At 36.4% G+C, this 23,437-nt stretch overlaps 1 protein-coding gene across 1 annotated transcript in view; it reads left to right on the top strand.

The window, feature by feature from the left end:
- The window catches only part of LOC113987637 (macrophage mannose receptor 1-like), a 56,223-nt gene extending 33,280 nt beyond the window's left edge, over positions 1–22,943 (top strand). Inside the window, exons 14-30 of the mRNA XM_027720576.2 lie at positions 783–870; positions 1,763–1,907; positions 3,291–3,332; positions 3,454–3,617; positions 4,751–4,818; positions 6,089–6,189; positions 6,731–6,873; positions 7,595–7,709; positions 9,419–9,588; positions 11,507–11,609; positions 12,476–12,705; positions 14,217–14,382; positions 14,710–14,862; positions 15,727–15,843; positions 17,713–17,880; positions 21,101–21,160; positions 21,538–22,943. Of these exons, the coding sequence (XP_027576377.1) occupies positions 783–870; positions 1,763–1,907; positions 3,291–3,332; positions 3,454–3,617; positions 4,751–4,818; positions 6,089–6,189; positions 6,731–6,873; positions 7,595–7,709; positions 9,419–9,588; positions 11,507–11,609; positions 12,476–12,705; positions 14,217–14,382; positions 14,710–14,862; positions 15,727–15,843; positions 17,713–17,880; positions 21,101–21,160; positions 21,538–21,788 (2,284 nt within the window). The 3' untranslated portion in view covers positions 21,789–22,943. The remainder of the gene's footprint in view (positions 1–782; positions 871–1,762; positions 1,908–3,290; positions 3,333–3,453; positions 3,618–4,750; positions 4,819–6,088; positions 6,190–6,730; positions 6,874–7,594; positions 7,710–9,418; positions 9,589–11,506; positions 11,610–12,475; positions 12,706–14,216; positions 14,383–14,709; positions 14,863–15,726; positions 15,844–17,712; positions 17,881–21,100; positions 21,161–21,537) is intronic.
- The last annotated feature ends 494 nt before the right edge of the window (positions 22,944–23,437 follow it).

Here is a 23,437-nt window from a genome sequence, read left to right as displayed (position 1 = left end):
AGGAAGCAGAAGCAACTTCAAATTATTTTTTTCCTACATAGGGAATGTAAATAGGGTTAATAAGACCCTAAACTACAAAAAGCAGGTGTGAGATTTCTGAATGAGGTGAAATCCTCCCAAAAAGCTAACACTTGCAGTATGATCTGAACAGACCAGGCTCAATGATCTTGTACATCCCTGACTAATGGAAGCAAGCCTGAAACATGGTGGCCCTGCAAAATGCTGTGACCATTCCAGAATCCTGGCTTTATACTTAGAGTAAGAAGAAGTCTCAGATGTTTCATTATCGCAAATTGACTCAGTATATTCAGATAAATCAGTAAAGTGTGTCTGCTTGCAGACAAGAATTAGCTCTAGGTGCAATTTTTTAAGTGTGATTCAGCTGCAGCAAGCAACTTTGTGTTTGAAAACTCTTAAGTGCCTTTACAGAGAAAACAGAGAGTTGATCAATGGAGCAATAGTAGGAAATAAACCATTATGAAAAAGTATTAAGCCACCTTATTTACAGGAGTTGGATTGGATCTGGTAATTTTCTTGATCCATATTTCAATCTGTCTGAGTAAATGTATAAAAATAACAGCTAGAAGTAGTTGCATTTTAATTTATTTCCACCCTGTTTGTTATTGTTTCTAACATCCTTAAGGTCTATTTTTAGAGAAGCTCTCTTAACTGTTGCAAATTATAGATTATTAAAAATACTGTAATGCCCTTATAAGTATTGTGTTTATGTTTAAACTTCTTAAAAATGGGACATTTATTACTATGATGTGTTTTTTTTTAAGGAAAAATAATTATTACCACCAGACTTTCTGGATAGGTTTATATTACTTGAATCCTGATGATGGTTTTGCTTGGAGTGATGGATCCCCAGTGAGTAATTTAATTTTCCACAGCTGTTATTTTGCATTCCCTAAGCTTCTCAGTTGTGTGTGGTATATGTGTTTCTGTGTAATTTTATGCTTAGTCATATCCCTCTACTGTATTGTGCTCTCTTTAGGAAAGCTACTGAATAGCAATTTCATGGCTTGATTTTTTTGGCTAAAATTTTTTATAAGAAAATATGCATTGAATCAACAAGAAAACTAAATATATGTAAACTAAAAGGATGTTCTTATAAATGCAAGGATTTTTTGAGTAAAATAGTCCATCTTTAGTATTTCTTTTCTTTGCTAATTATCTGAAATAACCTACAATCCATGAAGCTTAAGACAGTTTTTTAATGCCAGTGTGACTTATTGCACTTTAAACTAAGATAGAAAACGGTTGAAACAAAAGTGATTTTGGAGATGTGGGTGTCAAGAGACATTAATGGAAATTTGCAATACAGAAAACTGGAATTGGATTTTACATAGGAAAATTAGAAGAGCAGTAATACTCTTCTGAGAAAAATGCTAACATTTTTGTCGTGTCTGAATACTATCTCACTATTTTATTCTTAATACATATTTAGTTAATTTAATATTTACATATAGCGTGCCCCATCATTGTTATTAAATGAATTTTACAGAATTTAGGTCCCCAAAAAAATGTCAGTATTCTTCCAAGTGTGAACAGAAACAACTGTTATCTAAGCTGCAGTCCAGTTGCAACCTCAAAAAAAGTTTGAAATGTTAGCATTTGCACAGGGAGGCTCCCATTTCCTCTTACCTGTCTTTAAACTGACAGTAGGAACAAGCTGTAGGTCTGTGGTTTGATGCTGTCTCCTCTGTCTATTATTTTATTTCCATATAACATAATCTTCACAGAACTTTTTCTGTCATAGGTGAGGTATGAAAACTGGGGCTTTGGAGAACCCAATAATTATCAGGGAATTGAACTTTGTACAGAGATCAGTGGTGATTCCAGCATGCGTTGGAATGACAGGCACTGCGATTATCTGTATGGATGGATTTGCCAGATAAGAAAAGGTACAGTTTACTTCTGTGTAATAAAAAGAGATTCTCAGTTGATTTTTTTCCCCTAACTTTAAGCAATAAAAATCTTCAAAGAAATTTTCATAAGGTTCTCTTATAAATTCTCCTTATAAGAATTCTCTTCTGCGGAATGTGAAATATCAAAGTGGTATAAGGATTTTCATGTCTTTGAGGCATTTAAAGATGGAGAGCCTTTGGTGCCTGCAGGGACTGCTCTGTGAACTTTCTCTATGATTTCAGAAAGGGTAACATGATACTCCAAAAATAAGGAATGTTACTTTGAATATTCACATTCATATTTGATATTTCATTTAGAGAAGTTCATTCCTTCTCCAACAAATCCTATTATGGAATTTTTTTTCTTAGTTGAGTTTCAAGTTTTTAGAAAATAGTTTGCAAATCACTTCACATACTCGATATTTTATATGTGAAAACTCCTTCCTTTACTTGGTTCAAGGGCTGTTTTTTTCAGCTAAAAGTGTGCAGTTGCAGGATGGAGCCTGGTTTCGAGATACTTTATTTTCATATATATATATATATATTTAATTGCTAAATTCTCTTGAGATGTGAGTTTGGATGCTTTTTATTTACTGAAGACATCAAGACAAAGTTTATAATTCAAGGAAATCTTGAGTTGCCCTAGCAGTGCATCTACCTAAGTTTGAGCACTTTAGAAAGTGCGCATTTAAATGTTTTACTGCATTCCTGTGTTGGGAAGGGGGGGCAAAATAAAGATGATGCATTAGATTATTGACAATAAGGTACCAGCTCTGCTTTATATTGGTAAAGGAATTTCTTAGGCAGATGTTTTCTTATTAAATGTCATTATCTGTGAGATTATATTTTAGCACAAAATAAATTGGTAAACCAAAACCCACAGAGATTTCCTGTATTACAAACTGTTTTCCTGAGATGCTAAAATTACCATCCTGGAAGCCATCTCCATGAAGCCACAGCAAGAACAAATAGTGGAATTCTTTGGCCTGAAACTGTCTTTTCAGAAAGGACCAGTTAATTTCTTGGGATCTTTTCCAGTGAGATATTGTCTAGGGAAGTTTTTAAGATCCAGGTAGAAGTTACTCTCGACAAGAGAAAAATGGAAAGAACCTCACTCTGTAGTAGCTAGGGCACCACATCAGATGATAACCCAGCCTGCATTCCTGCTACCTCTGGTTTAAGCCACAATTCATTGGTGACCTTGGGAAAGGAGGGAGAGGGAGATACAAGAGTCGGGAGATACAACTGTCTTAAAGATGTTAAATGCATTGCTAACCATAAAAATCAATTAAATGTATTTAAACATGCCTATCTGTCATAGTAAGTATTTTCTCTTACAGCAGAAATTATACAATCATAATAAATATTTTTTTCTTATAGGGGCAAGCGTAAAGCCTGAACCAACAGAACCTCCTTCACCCAGTAGGTGTTACTGGTATTGCTATTTGTGTGTGTGTATGTTTAAAAGTACTTTAAAAATTTTACTAAGGAGTATGTCTTGTATCTCAGGAACAATATAGTTAGCTTGGCAATTATCTTACAGAATACCAAACTACTGAGGATGGATGGATTTTGCATGAAGATAGACAATACTACTTCAGCATTGATATTGTTCCTATGGAAAAAGGTCGGGAGTTCTGCAAAAAGAGCTTTGGAGACCTTGCTGTCATCGAGACTGAAAGTGAAAGAAAGTTCCTCTGGCGATATGTAAGAAAAATCATTAATACTATGAAATAAACCATCAAAAACAAGAGAGCATGGGGAGAAATCCTTTTCAGCATGGTGTTCTCCCTACAAGTTTTGATAGTGAAATTTCAGTAACACTAAACCAGATTAGTATGAAGAACAAACTCAAGTCAATTTTTCATAGCTGAGATGAGGACAGTTTTGGTTTTGTTTTTTTTGTATAGAAATGAGCACAGTAAGCATTAAATAAATCATAATCTGCTTTCCGAATTCAGTGTAGTGATTACACCACCTTATATCTACTGCAGCTCTTAATGTGCTGAGGTAAACACTAATGCTTACTTTTAAGGGATCTGTGGCTTCATTTTAGCAAAAAGTATTGCCCTGGTGAGCTATGATTCTATAAGGTGGGTGAGTTAATTAGGGGTAAAGTTTATCAACAGATAAACACAAGATATTGTAAGTACTGAATCAAACCAGCAACTGACTGACATTCAGCACTCAGAACATTGACTTTAGGTCTTGTCTTTGTGTCTGGGATATAGTCTATCCAGTAGCCTCTTTTTGGCCCCCAAATTTGCTCCTTTGCCACCGCCTTCTTGTTCGGAGAATATAATCGTGTAGAAAGAACAAAATGAGGCATTGATTATGCTATGAGAAAGAGCTTTGAAACTGTATTTCCTATATCTCTAGGGTTGGTTGCCTGTTATACTGTCTTGAAGCTACCTTCTTTTTAATCAGAAATGTGCTTAAAAGTCATATTCGAGCTACATAGAACATTTCCTGAGCTCACTGAAGAGTGACAGCGAGATGACACAAGGATCTATATCAATTCATATCCAAATTTAGGAAGGCTTATCCCTTGGAAGAAATTTGTCAGATGATTTCCACTGCAGAAACTTTGCAAGACGTGCTGATTTCAGTGGCTTTCAAGTAAAACTGTGAGAAGTGTTGATACAATGACCACACCTTTTGGCCAGTGGGGAAGTTTGACTGTGGACTGTCAGCTGTGAACTGCTTTAACTTAAATGTTGTAGCTAGAGAATATAGCAGTTTATATCTTTTGTAAGTTAGAGGTATGTTACTAATTATTAACATAATAGATTTCTATGACAAAAGATGACATTTATACAATTTTAATCTTTGCATTCTAGCTATTGAGAAATGGCAGAAGAGATGCTTATTTCATTGGTTTACAACTGAGTATTGACCAACGTACAAGGTAGGTATGATCTAAGTTTTGAATCTCAATTTAAAAATTATTGTATTCTCAAGAGGTTTAATTCCATGTTAATTTAGCTCTAGATTATCCAGGAGAAACACTGCATGTTTCCTAAACAGAGTTCACCCAAAGCTAGCAGAAGAATTACGCAGCAGTTAATGTATTTTGAATTTTTATTCAGGAATTCTAGTTTCCTTTATTCTGTGATTTATATTGAAAATATAAATAGATGCCCCAACTGTAAATATATAAGACTTCTAACAGCTAAAAATGTTCCTTTCACCCATCCTTAACTGTTGACAACAGACTGTAATAAAGGAACAAATGCAAATTATATTCTTTTTCTAGAACAAAGATAGTTGTTGCACTGTGACGGCCAGCAGGTTTTCAGCAAGCCTTCCTGAATGTCAGTGTGCAGCACCACTTTGATTTTTACATGTGATGTTTATTCAGGCCTGGATTCAGTTCAGCCTGTGTTTTGAAATGCCTGGATAGATGCCTAGTAGTTTTTGGTTCTCCTTATAGTCCACAGTGACAATGAGGAACCTCCAGAGGATAATTAGGATGTTAGGTGAGCCAGGTGACCCTCTAAAAATGAGGCATCTCTGCCTTTCCATTGGTTTTGTAGGGGTCCTCACGTGAATATTCTTTTAAGTAGCTTGTGTATGTTCCTGAAAGATGAACCTGGGCACTTCTGTCACTTGCAGACCAATAGAAATATGTCTCCTAATAATTTACCTGACTATGATTTTGTTCTTCATTGCTTAATCTGGACGGATGTACAGCTTTGTCAGTGTTTGTATTTTACCTTGAGGTGAGGACATTGTCACAAGAATTTCCCCGCTGGTGGTTTGTAATGCCCTTTTGCCCTGCATGGGGGAATGGTCAAACATTTCACTGGTGTTACAAATAGTAACTTTTATCTCTGCAATAGGCACAGGGAATGTATGCCCTGGGAGATATGGTGAGCATCTGGGCTTTCTCATGCTGAAATGGTATTGGCCCAGATGGTTATTTTGAGCATTCTCCAATCAGTTGTAACAGGGTCAGCATATTGCTTAAATGCAGAGTGAGCAAAACACACACACCTACGTCTTTGTGCAGAGAGCGGGTTTCGTGCAATTAGCAAAGAGGCAAGTTGGTCAGAAAACCTTGTACACTTTAAACTGTGAACAGCTATATTAAGCATATTGCAAAATTAGTTTTTGTAACATGGGAGAAATTCTATTTGTATGTTAAAGAAGTGTTTTGTTGGATTTTTTTTCTTAAGCTGGATGGATGGCACTCCAGTGAATTATTTGGCATGGGCACCACACGAACCTAACTTTGCAAATAATGATGAAAACTGTGTAGTTATGTATAAGAACTTAGGTGAGTTTTATATGTTTTTTTATGAATTTCATTATTTGTGTGTTTGTGTCACAACATATTTTTTTCATTTGAGAGGCCCTCCTTCCCCCCACTTTTTTTTTGCTCTTCTGCAATAAGTTATAGAGCACATCATAGTATTACTTTCAGGACTTATTAGTCTTGCACTCTTGTACTTACCTTAAGCCTGGTATGGAGAAGCTCTGATAGAGGTCTGCAGTTGTGATTGCTTTTGTGATAATTTTTATTAAAAATATATTTTTATTAAAATTGACCTAATTTTTTATTAAAATTGACCTAATGGGCCACTATAAAATTTATATTTCTAGTACCTGATTCTGCAAAGCTTTTAACATTCTGTAATTACAGTGGGTATAAAGTGAAATATTTTTCCTAGACACTAATATTGAATGATAATAAACTGAGAGATTCAGATTTGATCTTATCTTTCAACTAAAAGCACTTTGTGTGAGAATCAGTGAAATTGATTTCCATTTAAGCAGCTATGTGGTGTCATACAGTTCCCCATTTGTCTTGCACTCAGGATATTGGAATGATATAAACTGTGGTTATCCACATCCCTACATATGTGAAAGGCATAACAGTTCCATTAATTCAACTGTTCCTCCAACAACATTTTCAACTCCAAGAGGATGTCATCCAACTTGGCTTTCCTTTCATAATAAGGTACCATAACAAATACAGTGCATGCTGGATGTTTGGCAAAACATTAAATAGAAAAGAAGGGAATTATTTAATGATATTGTTTCTTATTAGAGTAAAATATTATTAATATTTGCAGAGAGCTGGTTGACACATGCTTTTCTTTCTTTGCCCACTGTTTTGCAGGAAAGGTTCTTTTTTGATGCTTCTAATGAAGGATATTCAGTTGCAGTCGATAAAAGACATTCTCTAGTCAGCTCTTCAAATGTTTTGATGTGCATTTCCTAAAGAGTTTAGTTAGAATTCCTGATGTATTGATGCCTTGATCTTCATGTTTTTTAACCAAATGATAATGCTTTTTATTGACTACATTTTGTCTTTCTTACCTTTACTTACATGCTGTGCTTCGTAGAGTCAAATTAATAATCAGGCAGACTAATATCAGTCATGCTTAACAGCACTATTAGCTGACTGTTTATAAAAAAAGTCAAGTTTTACTTATTTTCTGGGGATTTCAGGTCAAATCTAGTGTGTGTCTTGTTGAGCAAAAGACTTTATTGAGACCTCTAATTTTATAAAGAACCAGGACCAGCACAAAAAGCTCATTTTAAGTTAAATATGTTTTTTCAGATAAATGGATTTCTTTACTGCTTTTTCTCCATCCTGCTTTGTTTAAAGCAGTGGTTTTCAATTGTGAGTGATACTGGAGTAAAGATAATATATAAAGAATTTGTTCATATTTTAGTGTTACAAGATATTTGGATCTACAGAAGAGGAACGTGTCACTTGGCATGCTGCACGAACAGCTTGCATGAATTTAGGAGGAAACCTGGCCACTATCCCTAATGAACAAGTACAAGGTACTGTGTACAGTTTTGTAGCAACTAAATGAGATGATATTTAATCTTTACAGGTTGGCTGTTGTATTTGAGTGAATATGAACTGGTCTGAATAATGATTGCACACCTGACTTCTGTTCCAAAACATATAATTCTTAGAAATTTGCAATGCAGTCTTCACCTGAATCTACCAAATTTTAATGTTGGCTTTTATATATATATATACACACATATATATATATACATACATACATATATATTCTACACACATACATATATGTGTGTATGTGTATTGTCCTGACAGTGAAAGTAGTGAGTTTTTTTCTGCTTACATGTGATGCTAACTAGACCTAGTAATTTCCATTGCAGACACTGTGGTTTCACTAGATGGCATTAACTCCCTGCATGGCTTTCCTATTAAATCAAGCAGAACACCTTTAGATCAGGATTTGTCTCTGGGCACTTGGAACAGGTTTGACTGCTCATACACCTACCCAGAACTCAGGACATAGATGTGCCACTCTTTTCACTAGAGGAACTATTGTTGTGTGAGCAAGTCTGTGTTGTAATCTAAGCAATTAAACAGTTTAAATTTAAATGGCTGACATGAACTTAGTACTAGTTATGTTTTCCACTTGTGAAGATGGAAAGAATCAAACTTTCATTTTTCAAATGTATTTAAATTGTTATCCAAAATAATTTCAGCAGTACAGATTTCAGGTGCTTAGTTCATGCACAGGACTTGAATTCTATGTAAAGGAGAAATAAGCAATAAAGATATTAGCACAAAACTATTGTCACTGTTGGAAGTGAAGGCATAAAGGCTTGAGTTCCTGTTACAGTTTCTGACAGACAGGCAAAGAAATCTACAGGCTTCATTCCTGGAAGAGTAAGTTGCATACATTTAAAAATACTGAGGGAAGGTGAACGATTAACAGAGCAGACAGAAATACATCTATTCTTTGCAGAGGGAAAAAACCTCATAACAATGACTGTAGCAGTTGGCATAAGCCATGATATATTCACTTTATCAAAATGTTTGATGTGTTGTGGATTAGTGAGTTACTGAATGCCAGCTGACCTAGCCTGCTCTATTTGTGAGCTAGCCATGTAAGCTAAGACATGTAAGCACCCTCCTGGACTGTGCAAAGCTGTAGTAATTGATTTGCTTGTTTTGTTGGGACTCATCTGAAGCATGTCACTTGTGATTTGGTTCCCTCCTAAGGCAGTGCAGGCTATTGTCCAGGCATCCAGGGAGGGAGGAAACACCCTTGCTGTTCTAGAACAGCACTACTTGGGCAGACACACAAATGGAGGTGCTCAGTGGTGGTGTTTGGTGTCATTGTGGGGCAACCACTCAGATGGGACTGTAACAAATGTATGTAATCCCCATGGCTGTATATTCCTAAGTCAGTTGTGGGAACAGGATTCAAAAGTGCCTTGTAACATTATAAAAAACACTTCTGTCATGCTTTTGGGATTTGTCCCAGTGCCAGGTTAGGTACCTAGCTGAAGTATTTTACCCAAAGCCACAGTTATATATCTGGTTTCCTGTTCATCAAACTCAAAAGTCACCTCCTTTTCATCTTACCTTCTTGTGTTGAGAACAATGGCATGTTGTGTATTTCAGAAAACGTATTCAATATCACTGATCTCACTGAGGCCAAATATTTAAATTGTCCTCCATTAAAATTATTCCTCTTTTTCTTTGCCTTTTTTTTCTACTCTAGCTTTTCTCACCTTTCATATGAAAGACTTTGATACGGATACATGGATCGGATTAAATGATATAAATCATGAAATGAGGTTCCTCTGGACAGATGGAACAGGAGTTTACTTTACAGACTGGGCCAAAGGCTTCCCATCAGGACACAGCAATTCATACTCATATGACGGCCAGGTAAATAACAATTACAAATTGTTCACTGAAATTTGGTTTTACAGAATCATAGAATCACACAGATTTGTAAAACTGCTAAGATCATTGAGTCCAACTGTTAACCCAGCACCACCAAACCATGTCTTTAAGTGCCACATATACACATCTCTTAAATATCTCCGGGGATGGTGACTCAACCACTTTTCCCTGGGCAGCCTGTTCCAGTGCTTGACAACTGCTTTGATAACGAAATTTTTCCTAATATCCAATCTAGTCGTGCCAATCCCTTTGCACAACTTGAGGCCATTTTCTCTTGTCTTATCACTTGTTACTGGGGAGAAGAGACCAACATCCATCTTGCTTCAGATTACCGTTACGCATTTTTTGTGATTTCAAACATGTTCCTGCTTGTCTCACTACTTTCATACTTTTATATGTCAGACATAAATCCAAGTAGAGTGAGAGGTTTTGAGCCCTTGTGAAGTTGCTGTATCAGGTGGTGACAGGATCTGTGGAGTGCTTATACAAGACTTGTTTCAGTTTTCAGTTCTCTGTGTCCATGAAGGCTACAGTTGTGCCTGAACTTTGCAGGTTTATCAGCTGCTGGGTAACTTGCAAGGGGGCATTTACAGAGTTTTCTCTCAAAGAGGGGTGTCTTAGAAGCAAATAGGCACATTCTGTCAGTCACATTTGCAGGAAGGGCACGAGTCTATAAAAAGACAGCCATTCAGTTGTTACAAGAAAAAAAAGAAAAACAAAACCAGTAGAAAGTCACTTCCCCTATTTCCCTGTCAAACAAACTGATCTGATAGGTCACAGAATTCCTATCTCTGATCTTACATATTTAGATAGTTCTCTACTCTACTCTGAAACTACAGCACATTATAGTACTAGCTCTATTTCTGTTGACTGCCATTTTCAATGTAGAAATCTTATTTTGATGTATAATGTCCTTTTTTCTGTTTTTGAAAGTATCACCTGTGAACTTCTGATCTCTAAGGGAGGGAGAAAATCAGGGAGAATTTGGAGTTTAAAAGAAAATATCTTTAAAATGTCACTTCTGAAAAGAACAACGTATGTTTTTCTCTTTTTATGTAAAGCAGTAGGATTTCTATGAAGTCTTACATGAAAACTTATTAAGTCCCTATTTTATAAATTTCAGATTTATTTTTAAGTTTACTTGATCTTAGCACAAAATGTTATTATAGTTAACAAAATACTATGCAACTGGTCAGTTTGAAAGATTTAAATCTCAATGCTTTTCACTTGCAAGTGAAGTATTTATCCGTGCATCTCCTCCTGGACAGAAAAAAGCAAACAAGTAAATAGAATAAAATAAATATGTATGCTTCATTGCACAAAATCATATGTATGCTTCATTGTACCCATGCAGGCTTTTGCATTCATCAGTATTTGTTTAATACGTGCTAAGCTTGGTTCTGAGGTTCTGAAGCTGAAATATCCTTGTGAGGGTGGCTGCCTTTGGGCAGAGCCATTCTAACTGCTGAGTGTACTATTACAGCTTACAACAATAAATTCGAAGAGGCTGATATGTCTGAAATGATGCATTGTTCATTGAGGGTCCAGGGTTTTTTCTGGGGCAAAGTTAATCAGTCTTTTCTATAATAATTGATCTCATTTCTCTTTAAATTATCTGTGACTCCTCTCCGTGCTATATGCCTGGAGATTGAGAACACTGCAGTTTCTCTGGTCTGCTTACTCACCCCAATGTTGTGCAAGAGAAAGCAACATTAAGCAATCTGTGAAGTGTAAGAGGAATAGAACTTCCACATCATAAAACTTATGTTCTTAAATGTTACAAAGATATGAAAGTAAAATTACAGTCTTATTTGTGTCTGAAGATGTAAAAAGGAGACAAAAGTTTTGTATTTGCTTTTTCTAGCTATTTGTAACTGATTTTATATCTTTTTGCTTCGAGGCTGATTGTGTTGTCATGAGAAACAATCCTATTAAGGAAGCAGGAAAGTGGGCTGATCTGAGTTGTGATAACAGCAGAGGATATATATGCCAAATTGATGCAGGTACTTGTCATTTTAGTTAAAACACAGTCACGCCTCGTGTTTTTTTCAAGGAATTGCTTAGCTGTCTGAATTTCAACATAATTTCACTTCCAATAAAGATAAATGCACAAATTGTTCTTCAGGCAGGAACACGAGGGTCATATGTGTCAGAGGTCCAGTTAGTCATTACTCTCACCTGACCCTTCCCAGTAACTGCTGTGTTGCTATCTTCCTGAGCTGGAATTTGTATCTGCCTCTTTGTGTTTAGTATGACCCTTGGTATGACTTTTGTTCCATGATTTTGTCATTTGCTGAATATACTGGCTTTCAAAACATGTTTTGGAAAATACTTGTTTGTACATGTAACATGAACTGTCTGGAGTGACACCGTAACTCATCTGCACTGAAGTTGAGTGAAATCACCTCCAAAAAAAGAGACCATAAAGCACTGAAAACCTCTAAGTATATGATTGATTTTTAAGAACTGGTCTATTGTGAAGTTTTTAATTTCTTGGGTACAAAAAAAAATATCTGGAAAACAACACATTTTCTGCAAAAGTTTTCATTTGATGAAAAATACTTTTTAAAGAAATTATGAACTAATTGTGAATAATTTCAGCAATCCTGTTCTTGAGAACTGTACAGAATGCTCCTTTACTGCTTATAAGTGGTTGCTTTAAGCAGCTCTTTTCCTTTCTACAGCTTTGTAATTGATTTTTACTACTATCAGTGGCTTAAAGAACAGTGCATCTAACCCATGCTGATTATAAGTCAGGGAATATGAAATCAAGAAAGAAGGTCTTTGTTTAATTTTATTTGAAACCGCTCGAAATCATAATCCCCTTTTGAACAAGTATATGGGTCTTTTTTTATCCTTTATTTTACAGATGCTGAGTTTCTGCCTTCTACAAGCTCGTCTCCATCCAACCTTGTCCGTTATGGTAACAGCAGTTACATCTTCATCCATACCAAAATGACATGGGAGGATGCTCAAAAAAACTGCAAACATGATCAGTTTGACCTTTCCAGCATCTTAGACCCCTACAGTAATTCGTTCCTGTGGCTGAAGATATTAAAATATGAGGTGCCTATATGGATTGGTCTAAACAGTAATGTGGTAAGAACATTAAACTAATTGTTTACATATTGGTCCTAAATACTTTTGTGTATTATAGATCAGAATTCATTGAATCATAGAATCATAGAATCAACCGGGTTGGAAGGGACCTCTGAGATCATCAAGTCCAACCCTTGATCCACTTCTGCCATGATTACTAGACCATGGCACTAAGTGCCACATCCAATCTCATCTTAAAAACCTCCAGGGACAGAGAATCCACCACTCCCCTGGGCAGCCCATTCCAATGCCTGATTACCCTCTCTGTAAAGAATTTCTTCCTAATATCTAACCTAAACCTCCCCTGGCACAGCTTAAGACCATGCCCTATTGTCTTACTGATAGCTGCCTGGGAGCTACAACCTCCTTTCAGGGAGTTGTAGAGAGTGATGAGGTCTCCCCTGAGCCTCCTCTTCTCCAGGCTGAACAACCCCAGCTCCCTCAGCCTCTCCTCATAGGACTTGTGCTGGAGTCCCTTCACCATCCTTGTTGCTCTTCTCTGGACCTGCTCCAGCACCTCAATATCCTTCCTGAACTGAGGGGTCCAGAACTGGACACAGTACTCAAGGTGTGGCCTCACCATTCTCTTCTATTAATATGATTAAATTGTATATATTACACATGCTTTCCACGCTATTTCTGTAATATTCCACTATGTGCACTTCCAAATAAGATATTGTAGGCTATCACCTTAAAGTATCTCTTTGTATATATGGTCTATTTCATATAAAATCCACATGTTTTAAGATGTACACAGGAAAACATTTATTCTAAATAAAATACCTAATTTTCAGAAATATAATAAGGTGCTCTTACTATGACTATTTAAACATTTTTGAGGATAGTTAGCAAAATAATTAATTTGTTTACTTAGTTCAATTTTATTTGTCTCCCCTCTCCCAGTTCTTCGATATTTTGATTCTTCCTGCATGTTAAAATACAACGCTTTTTCTTCTTGGCACAGACACTTGTCCCACACTCACTCCATTTGGCTGATTACATGAAAAAAACAAATGATTGAGCATAACACACCACTTCCTAAAACGCAAAAGATTCCCCTAACTTTAATCAACAGGATGAATCACTGAGTTCTCCAGCTTTGGTGGAAAATGATTACAGTTTCAAATGCACTTCAAGTTAAAATAATCTATGTGTCTTGAAATTTGTGGGGAAACAGATAGTGCATAAACTAGTCATTTGTATTTCGCTCCTACAAATTATTTTAAATGAAATTCTTATTAGTTCCACATTAAAAGTTCAGAATCAACTCAATGTAACCTACTCTGCATTTCCTTTTGCTGAAAAGCGTTTATTGCACTGCTATATTTCTCAATGAATAGCTGCTTGTCACAACAAAAGTTTCAAAGATGGAGCCATTAGTATTTGTTCTTGATTTCTAAAAAAACCCCCAATCTTCTGGCACAAGGTATTACACAGACAGACATTTGACTGATGGAAGAATGGTTAATGCTTAGAGTTTAATCATTCCAGTTAATGTGTTTTGTTCTTAGACCAATGGGAGTTATGAGTGGATTGATAACTGGAGGATGAAGTATACCAAATGGGCTGAAGGGGAGCCAAAGCAGAAAATAGGTTGTGTCTATCTAGACATTTCTGGATCCTGGAAGACAGGATTCTGCAATGAAAGTTACTTCTCTGTTTGCAAAAAATCCGACGGTAAGAACTTCAATCTGACCTTTGCAATTACAATCAGTATCTCTTCAGATATGCTGAGTTTTATTTCAAGAGTCAAATAGAAATCATTAAAATTTACTTAGATTGAATGGGGCAGGCTACCCTAAAATGAGGGCAAACACATACTAAGAAAGGGCTAGTGGGACTGTGAATAGCTATCACTTGCCAACAATAACGTTAGATATAATTTTCAAAGATAATGTCCTTTCATTCTGCTATTGAGTAAACATGCCAATAAAACCCCTCAAAAATCAAGAGGCAATGAATATTAGGGACTAGTCATATATTTTTTAAACTTTTTTTAAACAGTCCAAGCTCCCACCGAGCCCCCTCAACTTCCAGGAAAATGCCCTGAATCAGAAGGGCACAGGTCTTGGATCCCTTTCCGAGGTCATTGCTACTACATTGAATCTTCATCTACAAGAAACTGGGCCCAGGCATCTTTAGAATGTCTTCGACTGGGTGAGTATCCTCCTTAACCAGCACATCTTTCTGACTTGTTTTTCCTATCTGTGGGAAGCTGAACATGTGATATGTGGGTTTTGTGATTTCAAGGATGGTCCAAGTGTTGGAGAAGAAAGTTGCATCCAATTATTGCCTTAATTTGGGAGGTAATGGAAAATAGCGGTCTACCAAAGGCACGCGTATGGGACCAGGCACGTGAGGAGCTTTGTGGCCTGGAGTGGAGATCATGAAAGTGGAAAATTTGTATTTTGACCCTGATAGGAGGTAGACAGCCTCATTCACAGCAGTCACTAGTGCTTATTTTAATGGAATTTTATATCTTTTTTATTCTTGGTCTAATTTCCCCCTCGATTATTGCAGTTTTATGCCACTGTAATGAAAGCTATAGCTCTCTAGGCTGGATAATCTATTAGTGAACTAGGGTTATACAGTTTCATTCTCTCAACCTCTTTCTCTGGTAAAGGGGTGCAAATTTCATTATGCTGGGCTTCATATGTCTGTAGTATTGTTGCCGATAGCATTGGTGGTAATGTGACTTTGGTGTCTGACCTCCCATTAGATTATGCAAAGATCTTGTTCACTTTGCCAGTGGAACAGACTATAGGTTTATCTTCACTGGAAGTATATCTTGACATAGATCAGGTGAATTGCACTCTAGGCCTTCGCTGATAATAAACCTACCAGTGAAACCCATGTCAAATATAGACACATAGATCTGGATAAGGAGACTCTCCCTCTCTCTGCTGGTACTCAGGTTCATTCCTGGGTTCTCATGAGCTCATATATTGACAGGACAGGAAGAATCCTTTTCACTGTGAAACTGATATCTCTAAGAGGTTTTTCTTCCCCTGTGTCTCCCAGGTGCCTCTTTGGTCTCAGTTGAAGATTCAGCTGAAGCCAACTTTCTGACTTACAGCATTGAACCCCTTGAAGGGAAAACATCAACATTTTGGACAGGAATGTACAGAAATGTGGATGGTAATTTCTTTAATTTTGACATCTTTTTGTTTAGTGAATAATTGCCACAAGCTTTTTGACATAAGTGTTGAAAATTTCAGATTATACTTCTGTAATATTTAAATAGTGAAATTAGAAAAGGTAATATATTATCCTCACAGGACGAATTGGTCAAATTCAGTCAAGTGATAACCAATAATATATAACAGAAAGACCAGGTACCGAAACTTCATTTTAGAGGAAAAAAAGTAATTCATAACAAAGTAAGGCACAAAGGAGCATATAGCAGAGGACAGACAGGACCATATTGGGAGTTGAGCCATAGTTCCTCTCAAACATGAAGAGGCCCTGGACCCATGTGCTTTTCATTGATATACTTCATTTTTTGAGCTACACCTCTAGTGTTTGGAATCACCATCCTGGAATGACTAGTCTCTCACTTTAGTTACAGCTGGCCCTCAGAACAGCTTCACTTCGAAGATGGAAATGTTCAGGTCTTTGGAATTGTGTATCACAAGTTTTTCTATTTTCTGCCTCTCTTTAGGGAGGGTAAAGCAAAACAGAATAGAAAACAGGCCGCTTTAGTTAAATCTTACATTTGCTGATTATTGCATTTTAATTAATACAATTAGTATTCAATTAAATAGATATTTCTGTCTTTATGGTAGACTTAAAAGTTGCTTCAGTCTTGCAATGTTCAGGCTAAAATTTCCAGTATAACTGTCAGAGGCAGGGCTGCAGATAGTTCAGGTGACTTGAGGTGGGGTTTTCTTGAGTTTTGGAGGGGATTTTAACAACTGTCTACTCAAGCACTTCAATGACAAACTGCTTAAGGAGAAGACAAGTATTCAGTTACATTAAGTGAATCTTAACCAGGAAAAGTGAAAGTTTGCAGTAGAAGAAAGAATTTGAAAGTAGTGATTTATAGCATAACACACAAAGAAAAGCTGGGGTTTACTCACGTGATTAATTGACACAAACCAGGTTTTTTAAAGTGCTTCTAGAGCTGTGCGGAACAAAACAGTTCTTAGAGTAATCATAAACACAAGATCTGCTTTAGCTCTTCATTATATCACTAGATAATGATTATAGTGATTTCAGCATAACTGCATAACTAAATTTCATATCTTCATGTATGTATCCGGATTGTATCTAGATGTCATATTATGACACAAAGAGTGGCAGGAATTTAAAAACAAACAAATAAACACAAAATATGTAGAATCTTGTAAGAAAACAGAATACAACTTTCATGCTGAGTCTAAGAATTTGCTTGAGTACAACTTGGAGTCACAAGGGGCACATTTATTCTAAATAAATATCCCTATTAAAAGAAAGAAAGAAAAAAGGAACAGGAAGGAAGAGACAGAAAGTCCCAGCATAGCTGATCACAAGATTTTTGAAGCAGATCTATAAAAAGGAAAATTGTATGTGTAAAGCTTGTAGAAAGGAGCAGAAACTGAAAAGAGAATGGAATAAAATTGGGCTTAGAAAGATTTCAGTGTAGGCTTTGAAAAGAGTAACACAAAACCTCCCTACAAATTACTGAAATAAAGAGAATGCTGGTGAAGTTAAGTTATATTTTGATATCAGTTGTTTCTATAAACTGAGTAAATAATTTACTTCACACCACTGCAATAAATTGTGGGAGATACTTCTTTAAACTGCTTTGCCTTTGTAACATCATAAACCAGATTAGTCTGCTATTTTCAAAAAATTTGCATAAGAACTTAGCGGCAACATGTGTCAGAACAAGAATGTAAATGGCCTAGTGGCTTGTCTCCAATAGTAGCAACAGGTAAATTTCTTAGGAAGGCAATAAATGTGGAGAATGTGAAGATGTCAATATGGATATTAATATTATCTTTTTTCCCCATATTTTTTAATTAGGAGAATGGCTGTGGCTAGACAACACTGCAGTGAATTTTGTCAACTGGAATGTAGGAGAACCTTCTCCTCAAGAAAACGAGCACTGTGTTGAAATGTACGCAGACTCTGGGTACTGGAACAATATCTATTGCTCTTCCTACAAAGGCTATGTTTGTAAAAAACCAAAAAGTAAGTGTTGCATTTATGAATTTGCTTTATGTATGGAGTATGCTCCCTGTACATTAGTATTAATACATGGCCATTACACACAATGCATTTTAGATGGCTGGTTTGAGCTTTTTTAAATGCCAAATGATGCACATTTGCATGCCAACAAAAAGAGTAACTTCTGTCAGTAAGTTGAAGTTCTGACCAGTGCTCAAGTCCCTTTAGAATTACTTTTAAAGAAACGCATTTGTATTTTAACTGTACCTAGTGTATGCACTTAATGAGTTTGCATGTTCTTTATGACTAATGGTTGAGTAATCACAGTGTAAGTACTGTGCCTTGCATACAAAAATTTGTTTCATCTATATGAAAATACATTTCTCAGGATATCCCCTCTGCTCCACTCAGGAAGTACATTTTGCTTATTTCCCTTTGGCATGCACTCTCATATGCATGCATTTTCTGAGTATGAAGTACTATTTCTGTGAATTGAATAATTATGAACTGTGAATTGATTAACAGTCTGGGGTCTTCTGTCTCTGCTTTTCATTCATTCGTCTTTTCACAAAAGGAGAACACAAAGCAAGCAACATAGTTTGAGTGCTAAACTGAAAATGTCCTGAAATAACTGAATGTGCAAATTTGACAGCTAGGGCATCTGTGTTCCTAAAAGGCATCATAATAATTTCTTTCAGCATATATTGCAATATCAAAATCTCTTATCAGTGTTTACTGGGAAGAGTGAAATGCTTGTAGTAGCTGAAATACACCCACTTCCTCTACAGTACTGAAATTGAGAGAAATTCTGCTATCCTTTCTACAAATGTGCTAAAATTATTCTTACTTACTCAAATGCTTGTAATGATGACTGTATCTTCTACAGGAAATACTGCAAACTATCCGATATAACCACCCATTCAGAGTCTACTTATCTGTCTTTTTGCACTATGATTGACAAAAACCAGGCACTTTATTTTCTTTCTCTATCCAGAATATTCACAGATGTAGGTAACCAGTGTTAAAATCAATGGCCACCATTCCTTTGTGACCATTTAATTCAACTGTTTGTGCTGATACTGGCATTGACCAGTTTTGATACTGAGCCATTTCATGCTGAAGCAGATGAAAACTAGTTATGTTTTTCCTAGAATTAGCTTCAACCAGTCTAGCTTACTATCTGGAATGCCATGGATTCAGCCAAATGCCAGTGTCACTGCAAGGACTATATAGTCTTTTGCTCAAGAACAGGCCACAATCTAGTCCTACGTTGTCACATATATGCAGCTTTTCTTGGCACAGTTTTGCAGAACTGTGACAATGTTACCTTTGCAGAATTTAAACAAATTATTTAATAGCTATAGACTATGGGATGTTAGAAGCATGGTTTTACTGAGCTACCCTTGCTGTGGCTGGTTATGTTTGCTGTTTTCTGAAGAGATTGAAGCACAAAATAAGGACTGAAGTATTCCCATTGAATAGATGCTGTTTTCTGTTCCCTGTCTTGAGATAATTTTTACCAGAGTAATTCGAAATTCTGTAGCAGGTTTATTCCATAAACTATCTATTTTTATTTGTAAGTGAGGAGTCATTCAGCCTGGAGAAGAGAAGGCTCTGGGGAGACCTTATAGCACTTTCCAGTACCCAAAGGGGGTCCACAAGAGAGCTGGAGAGGGACTTTTACAAGGGTCTGTATCGACAGGACAAGGGATAGTGGCTTTACATCAGATATTAGGAAGAAATTCTTTGCTTTAGGGTGGTGAGACACTGGAACAGGCTGTCTAGATAAGTTGTGGATGCCCCATCCCTGGAAGCGTTCAAGGCTGGTTTGGATGGGGCTTTGAGTAACCTTGCCTAATGGAAGGTGTCCCTGTCCATGGCAGGGGGTTTAGAAAACTAGGAGATCTCCAAGGTCCTTTCCAACCGAAACCATTCTATGATTCTTTGTTGTGTTCATGGTATCTCACTCTCATTTTTTGGGAATGGCAGATTCATATCCCTTAATATGCTGCTTGTTTAACACGTAGGTAAGTTTAGCAAGCAGTCACCTCATATCAAACTCAAGAGCAATGTGCATACTGTACATTAGCAGTGCTGTACCAAACTTGGTCAATCAACAGTTCTTGGTGAAGAACAAGGAAGAAGTGTCTATGTTATTATATTCCAAAAATTGTCCAATCAAATGAAGTAATGCAGCCAAAGTTTACCTAACGTCAGTTTTTCCCTCCTATTCCTTCTTGCATTTCTGAGACTGTTTTTACACTGTGCTTTTGGACATAAGGTATCTTCACAAAATCCCAGAACCACAAAACAGCTAAGGCTGGAAGGGACTTCTGGAGGTCATCTGGTGCAACCCCCTTCTCAAAGAGGGGCACCTATAGCCAGTGGCTCAGGACTATGTTCAAATGGGTTTTGGATATATCCAAGGATAGGAATTCACAGCCTCCCTGGGCAGCCTGTGCCAGTGTTCAGTCACCCTTGTTATGAAAAGGCATTTCCTGATGTTCAGAGGGAACATCCTGTGTTTCAGTTGATGCCCACTGCCTCTGTTCAGTCACTGGGCAGCACTGCAGAGAAGATTTCAGAATGAAATATGATGCATTGATTGAACATTTAGCTATAGACTAATTTTATGCCCACATGGGAAAATACATATCTTAATTTTAAACAGTGGTTCAGTTTTCCCAGTAAGCCAGATTTTTTTGGTCCAGAAAATGAAATTTTAAATGAGCTGCAAACATTTTAGTTTGGATGTTTAGTTATCTGCTAGGACATTGAAGTCCATGAGTGATTTCAAATGTCTGTGTAGGTAAGCCATTAAGGTCTCTTAGCAAACCAAATTTATTACACTTGCTATGTTTAGGCCACAAATCTGCAAGAATTTGTAATTATGTTGAGGATTATATTTGACCATGTTTATCCTGAAGATGCTGTATAGATTTTCTTGTGGTTTTACCCTGATGTCTGGATCAGTCTCCATGGAGTTTTTGATGTTTCTTCTTTTCTGCTAGTTCACATAAATAACTACATATGAGACCAGAATACACTAGACCATTGTGCGAGGCCTTAGGTTTATATAACTTCGTGTGTGTGAACTAAACCAAAGTGTTTTAAGTATTTAGTGCCTTGTATTACCCTATATTTATCTGAACATGATTTTTAGTATGTTCCAAATATAGAAAAAAAATGTAGAAATAAATAACCTGATAATATAAAAAGATAATGCTTTTTCAATATTTTCAAGTGCCAGCAACTGAAATGCTGCCAGCAACTGAAATGTCACCGGCAGAAATACCTACAATGGGTAAGAATATTATCATTCAAGTAGACAAAAACTAGTCCCATGTAAAATCATAAACAGAACAAATCCTATCCTGTATTATGTCTTTTACATTTTCTGATATACTTGATTCCTAGGAATATATTGTTTCTTAGTGGTATATACTACTATACAATATATTCCATTTGGTGGGAAATGCAGATTTAAAAAATAGTAATTTGTGATAAAACATGAGATGTTGGCAACTTAAAATCAATTTATTTTATACTGCTGTCTTTGTCTCTTTTTATTTTGAAACAAAATGCTTTTGCTTAAAATGTCATGCATTCTAAAGAAATTGTTTCCAGTAATCAGATAAAGAGTATGTAGCATCCTCCTGATTTCCTTGTATTTGTTTTCAGCAATGACAATGGATAAGAAGGCTCTTACCCTGAACCATGGAAAAACAGGAGCTGTAGTTATTGCTGTTCTCCTCCTCCTAGCTGGAAGTGGCCTTGCAGGCTATCTCTTCTACAAAAGAAGAAAGAATTGCTTACCAACAAATGACAGTTTTGAGAACAATTTGTATTTTAATAGTGATGGATTTCCTGGAACTGGTGACACAAAGGATCTTGTGACCAACATAGAACGAAATGAACATGCAACACTGTAATGTAATGTAATGTGTAATATAAAGTGTAATGTAATAAAATGAAATGTGCCTTGTTTTACTTAAATTATGCAATTAGAATTAAGCCAAAGTTATTTCTCATGTGCAATTGCTGTAGTAGCCTGTTTCAGTGTGTGTATGATGCCATATAAGGAATTACTTTCTTTTAGATATTGTATAAGGCGTAAGATTTCATATCTCAGGATTTGATGATCACACTGGTGAGTGTGTGTCTTAAGAAAAGAGATAATGTTGACTAATTATTAAATGGAACAATACAAATGGATGCAATAAAGGAAGTAAAACTTCCAATTGAGGAATGCTGACAAGACTTGAAATTTTTGCATCAGATTTATTTCAAACCATGCTAATGAACAGATGCTCAGTGCTGTTCAGCAAACATCTCTCTATTTCTCTAATTCTACCATCTTTCAGGTATTCCTAAGGATTTAACTACAGGCGTAGTTACTAGATGGCAAGTCTGTATTTGGGCACATCCTCTTTGAACTGTGCGGGGAAAAAATCCTTTGTGATATTTCAGTTCCCACAATTTCACACAACACAGAGAACTACGTTTGCAGTTCTTGTAGTTTATGTATTCTAGGATTTAATCAGGTAAAATCTGGGGACAGGCCTCTGGAATGGAAAAGTGTGGTTGATGTTAACTGCTTGAGTTTTGGCTGGCCATAAATGGGTTTTGCTGGTGACAGATGATGAAGGTCATGGCAAAAATTCCTTCTAATGAGCACAACAGTTACTGAGGAGGGGGAAGAATGTTGCCTATATGTGTTCTGAGGGTTTCTTGGAGCACTGGGTAGCTGTTGTGGTGATGGCATTTGGTACTGCTCTCCTATGTCTTCTCAAGCAGTGTAGGTTTGTGGGGTGTGTGCTGCAAGAACAAGCAAGTCAAGAACAATTTAGCTTTACTTATGTAATAGTTACTACTGATTTTATTTACTCAAAAATGGCTAGATCAGCTACTATTTACGGAAGTCTTGAGATTCCCCAGAGTGGAGTTTGTATTCTTAATTTTTGTAAATCCTGTAAAATGTTAATCATGCATGATTCCTCACTTGCATACAAAGGTTTGCAAGGTTTGATTTTGTGGCTTCAGGTTTTGTTCTGTGAAATAAAAAGTAACTAGCTTTCATTTTTAAATAGTTTTTCATTTTATAGTTTTGTCTGTATAAGACACTGTAAGAGGATAAAGTGAAAAAGAAGATACCATTGTGGAGACATTCCACCAAAACTTGTGACCAAGTATTGTATTAACCATATTTTCCTGAATCTTTCCCAGGATTATCTGCTTAAAGCTAAAACAAAAATGTGAGTTGAGTGCTTAAGTAAAAAATCTCAAGTTACATACACGTGCAGGTAAGATGGGAACATTTGTCTTGGAACTCCTTTTCTCTGGCTCCGCTCCCTTTCTCCTGGTTATTTCCTTGCTCTGTTCCTAATGCTGTTTCCATTTTCAATGCACAGTTTTTTAAGCATATCTTCTCAAGGAGCAGTACCTCTCATGGTTCTTTACACTATCTGATGTGGCTTGTGTGCCAGAAAGCTCCTGACTGACTGATTAATAATGTTAAAGATTATGTTGTTTCAGTTATGTGGGGAGGTATAGATAGAACCAGGTAGAATGATATGTGAAA

This window comes from Pipra filicauda, unplaced genomic scaffold (assembly GCF_003945595.2).
Source record: "Pipra filicauda isolate LSUMZ 115617 unplaced genomic scaffold, ASM394559v2 scaffold65_size3143899_pilon, whole genome shotgun sequence".
NCBI lineage: Eukaryota > Metazoa > Chordata > Aves > Passeriformes > Pipridae > Pipra > Pipra filicauda.
The sequence above is the reverse complement of the archived record's forward strand: the minus strand, read 5'-3'. Positions and strand labels throughout refer to the sequence as shown.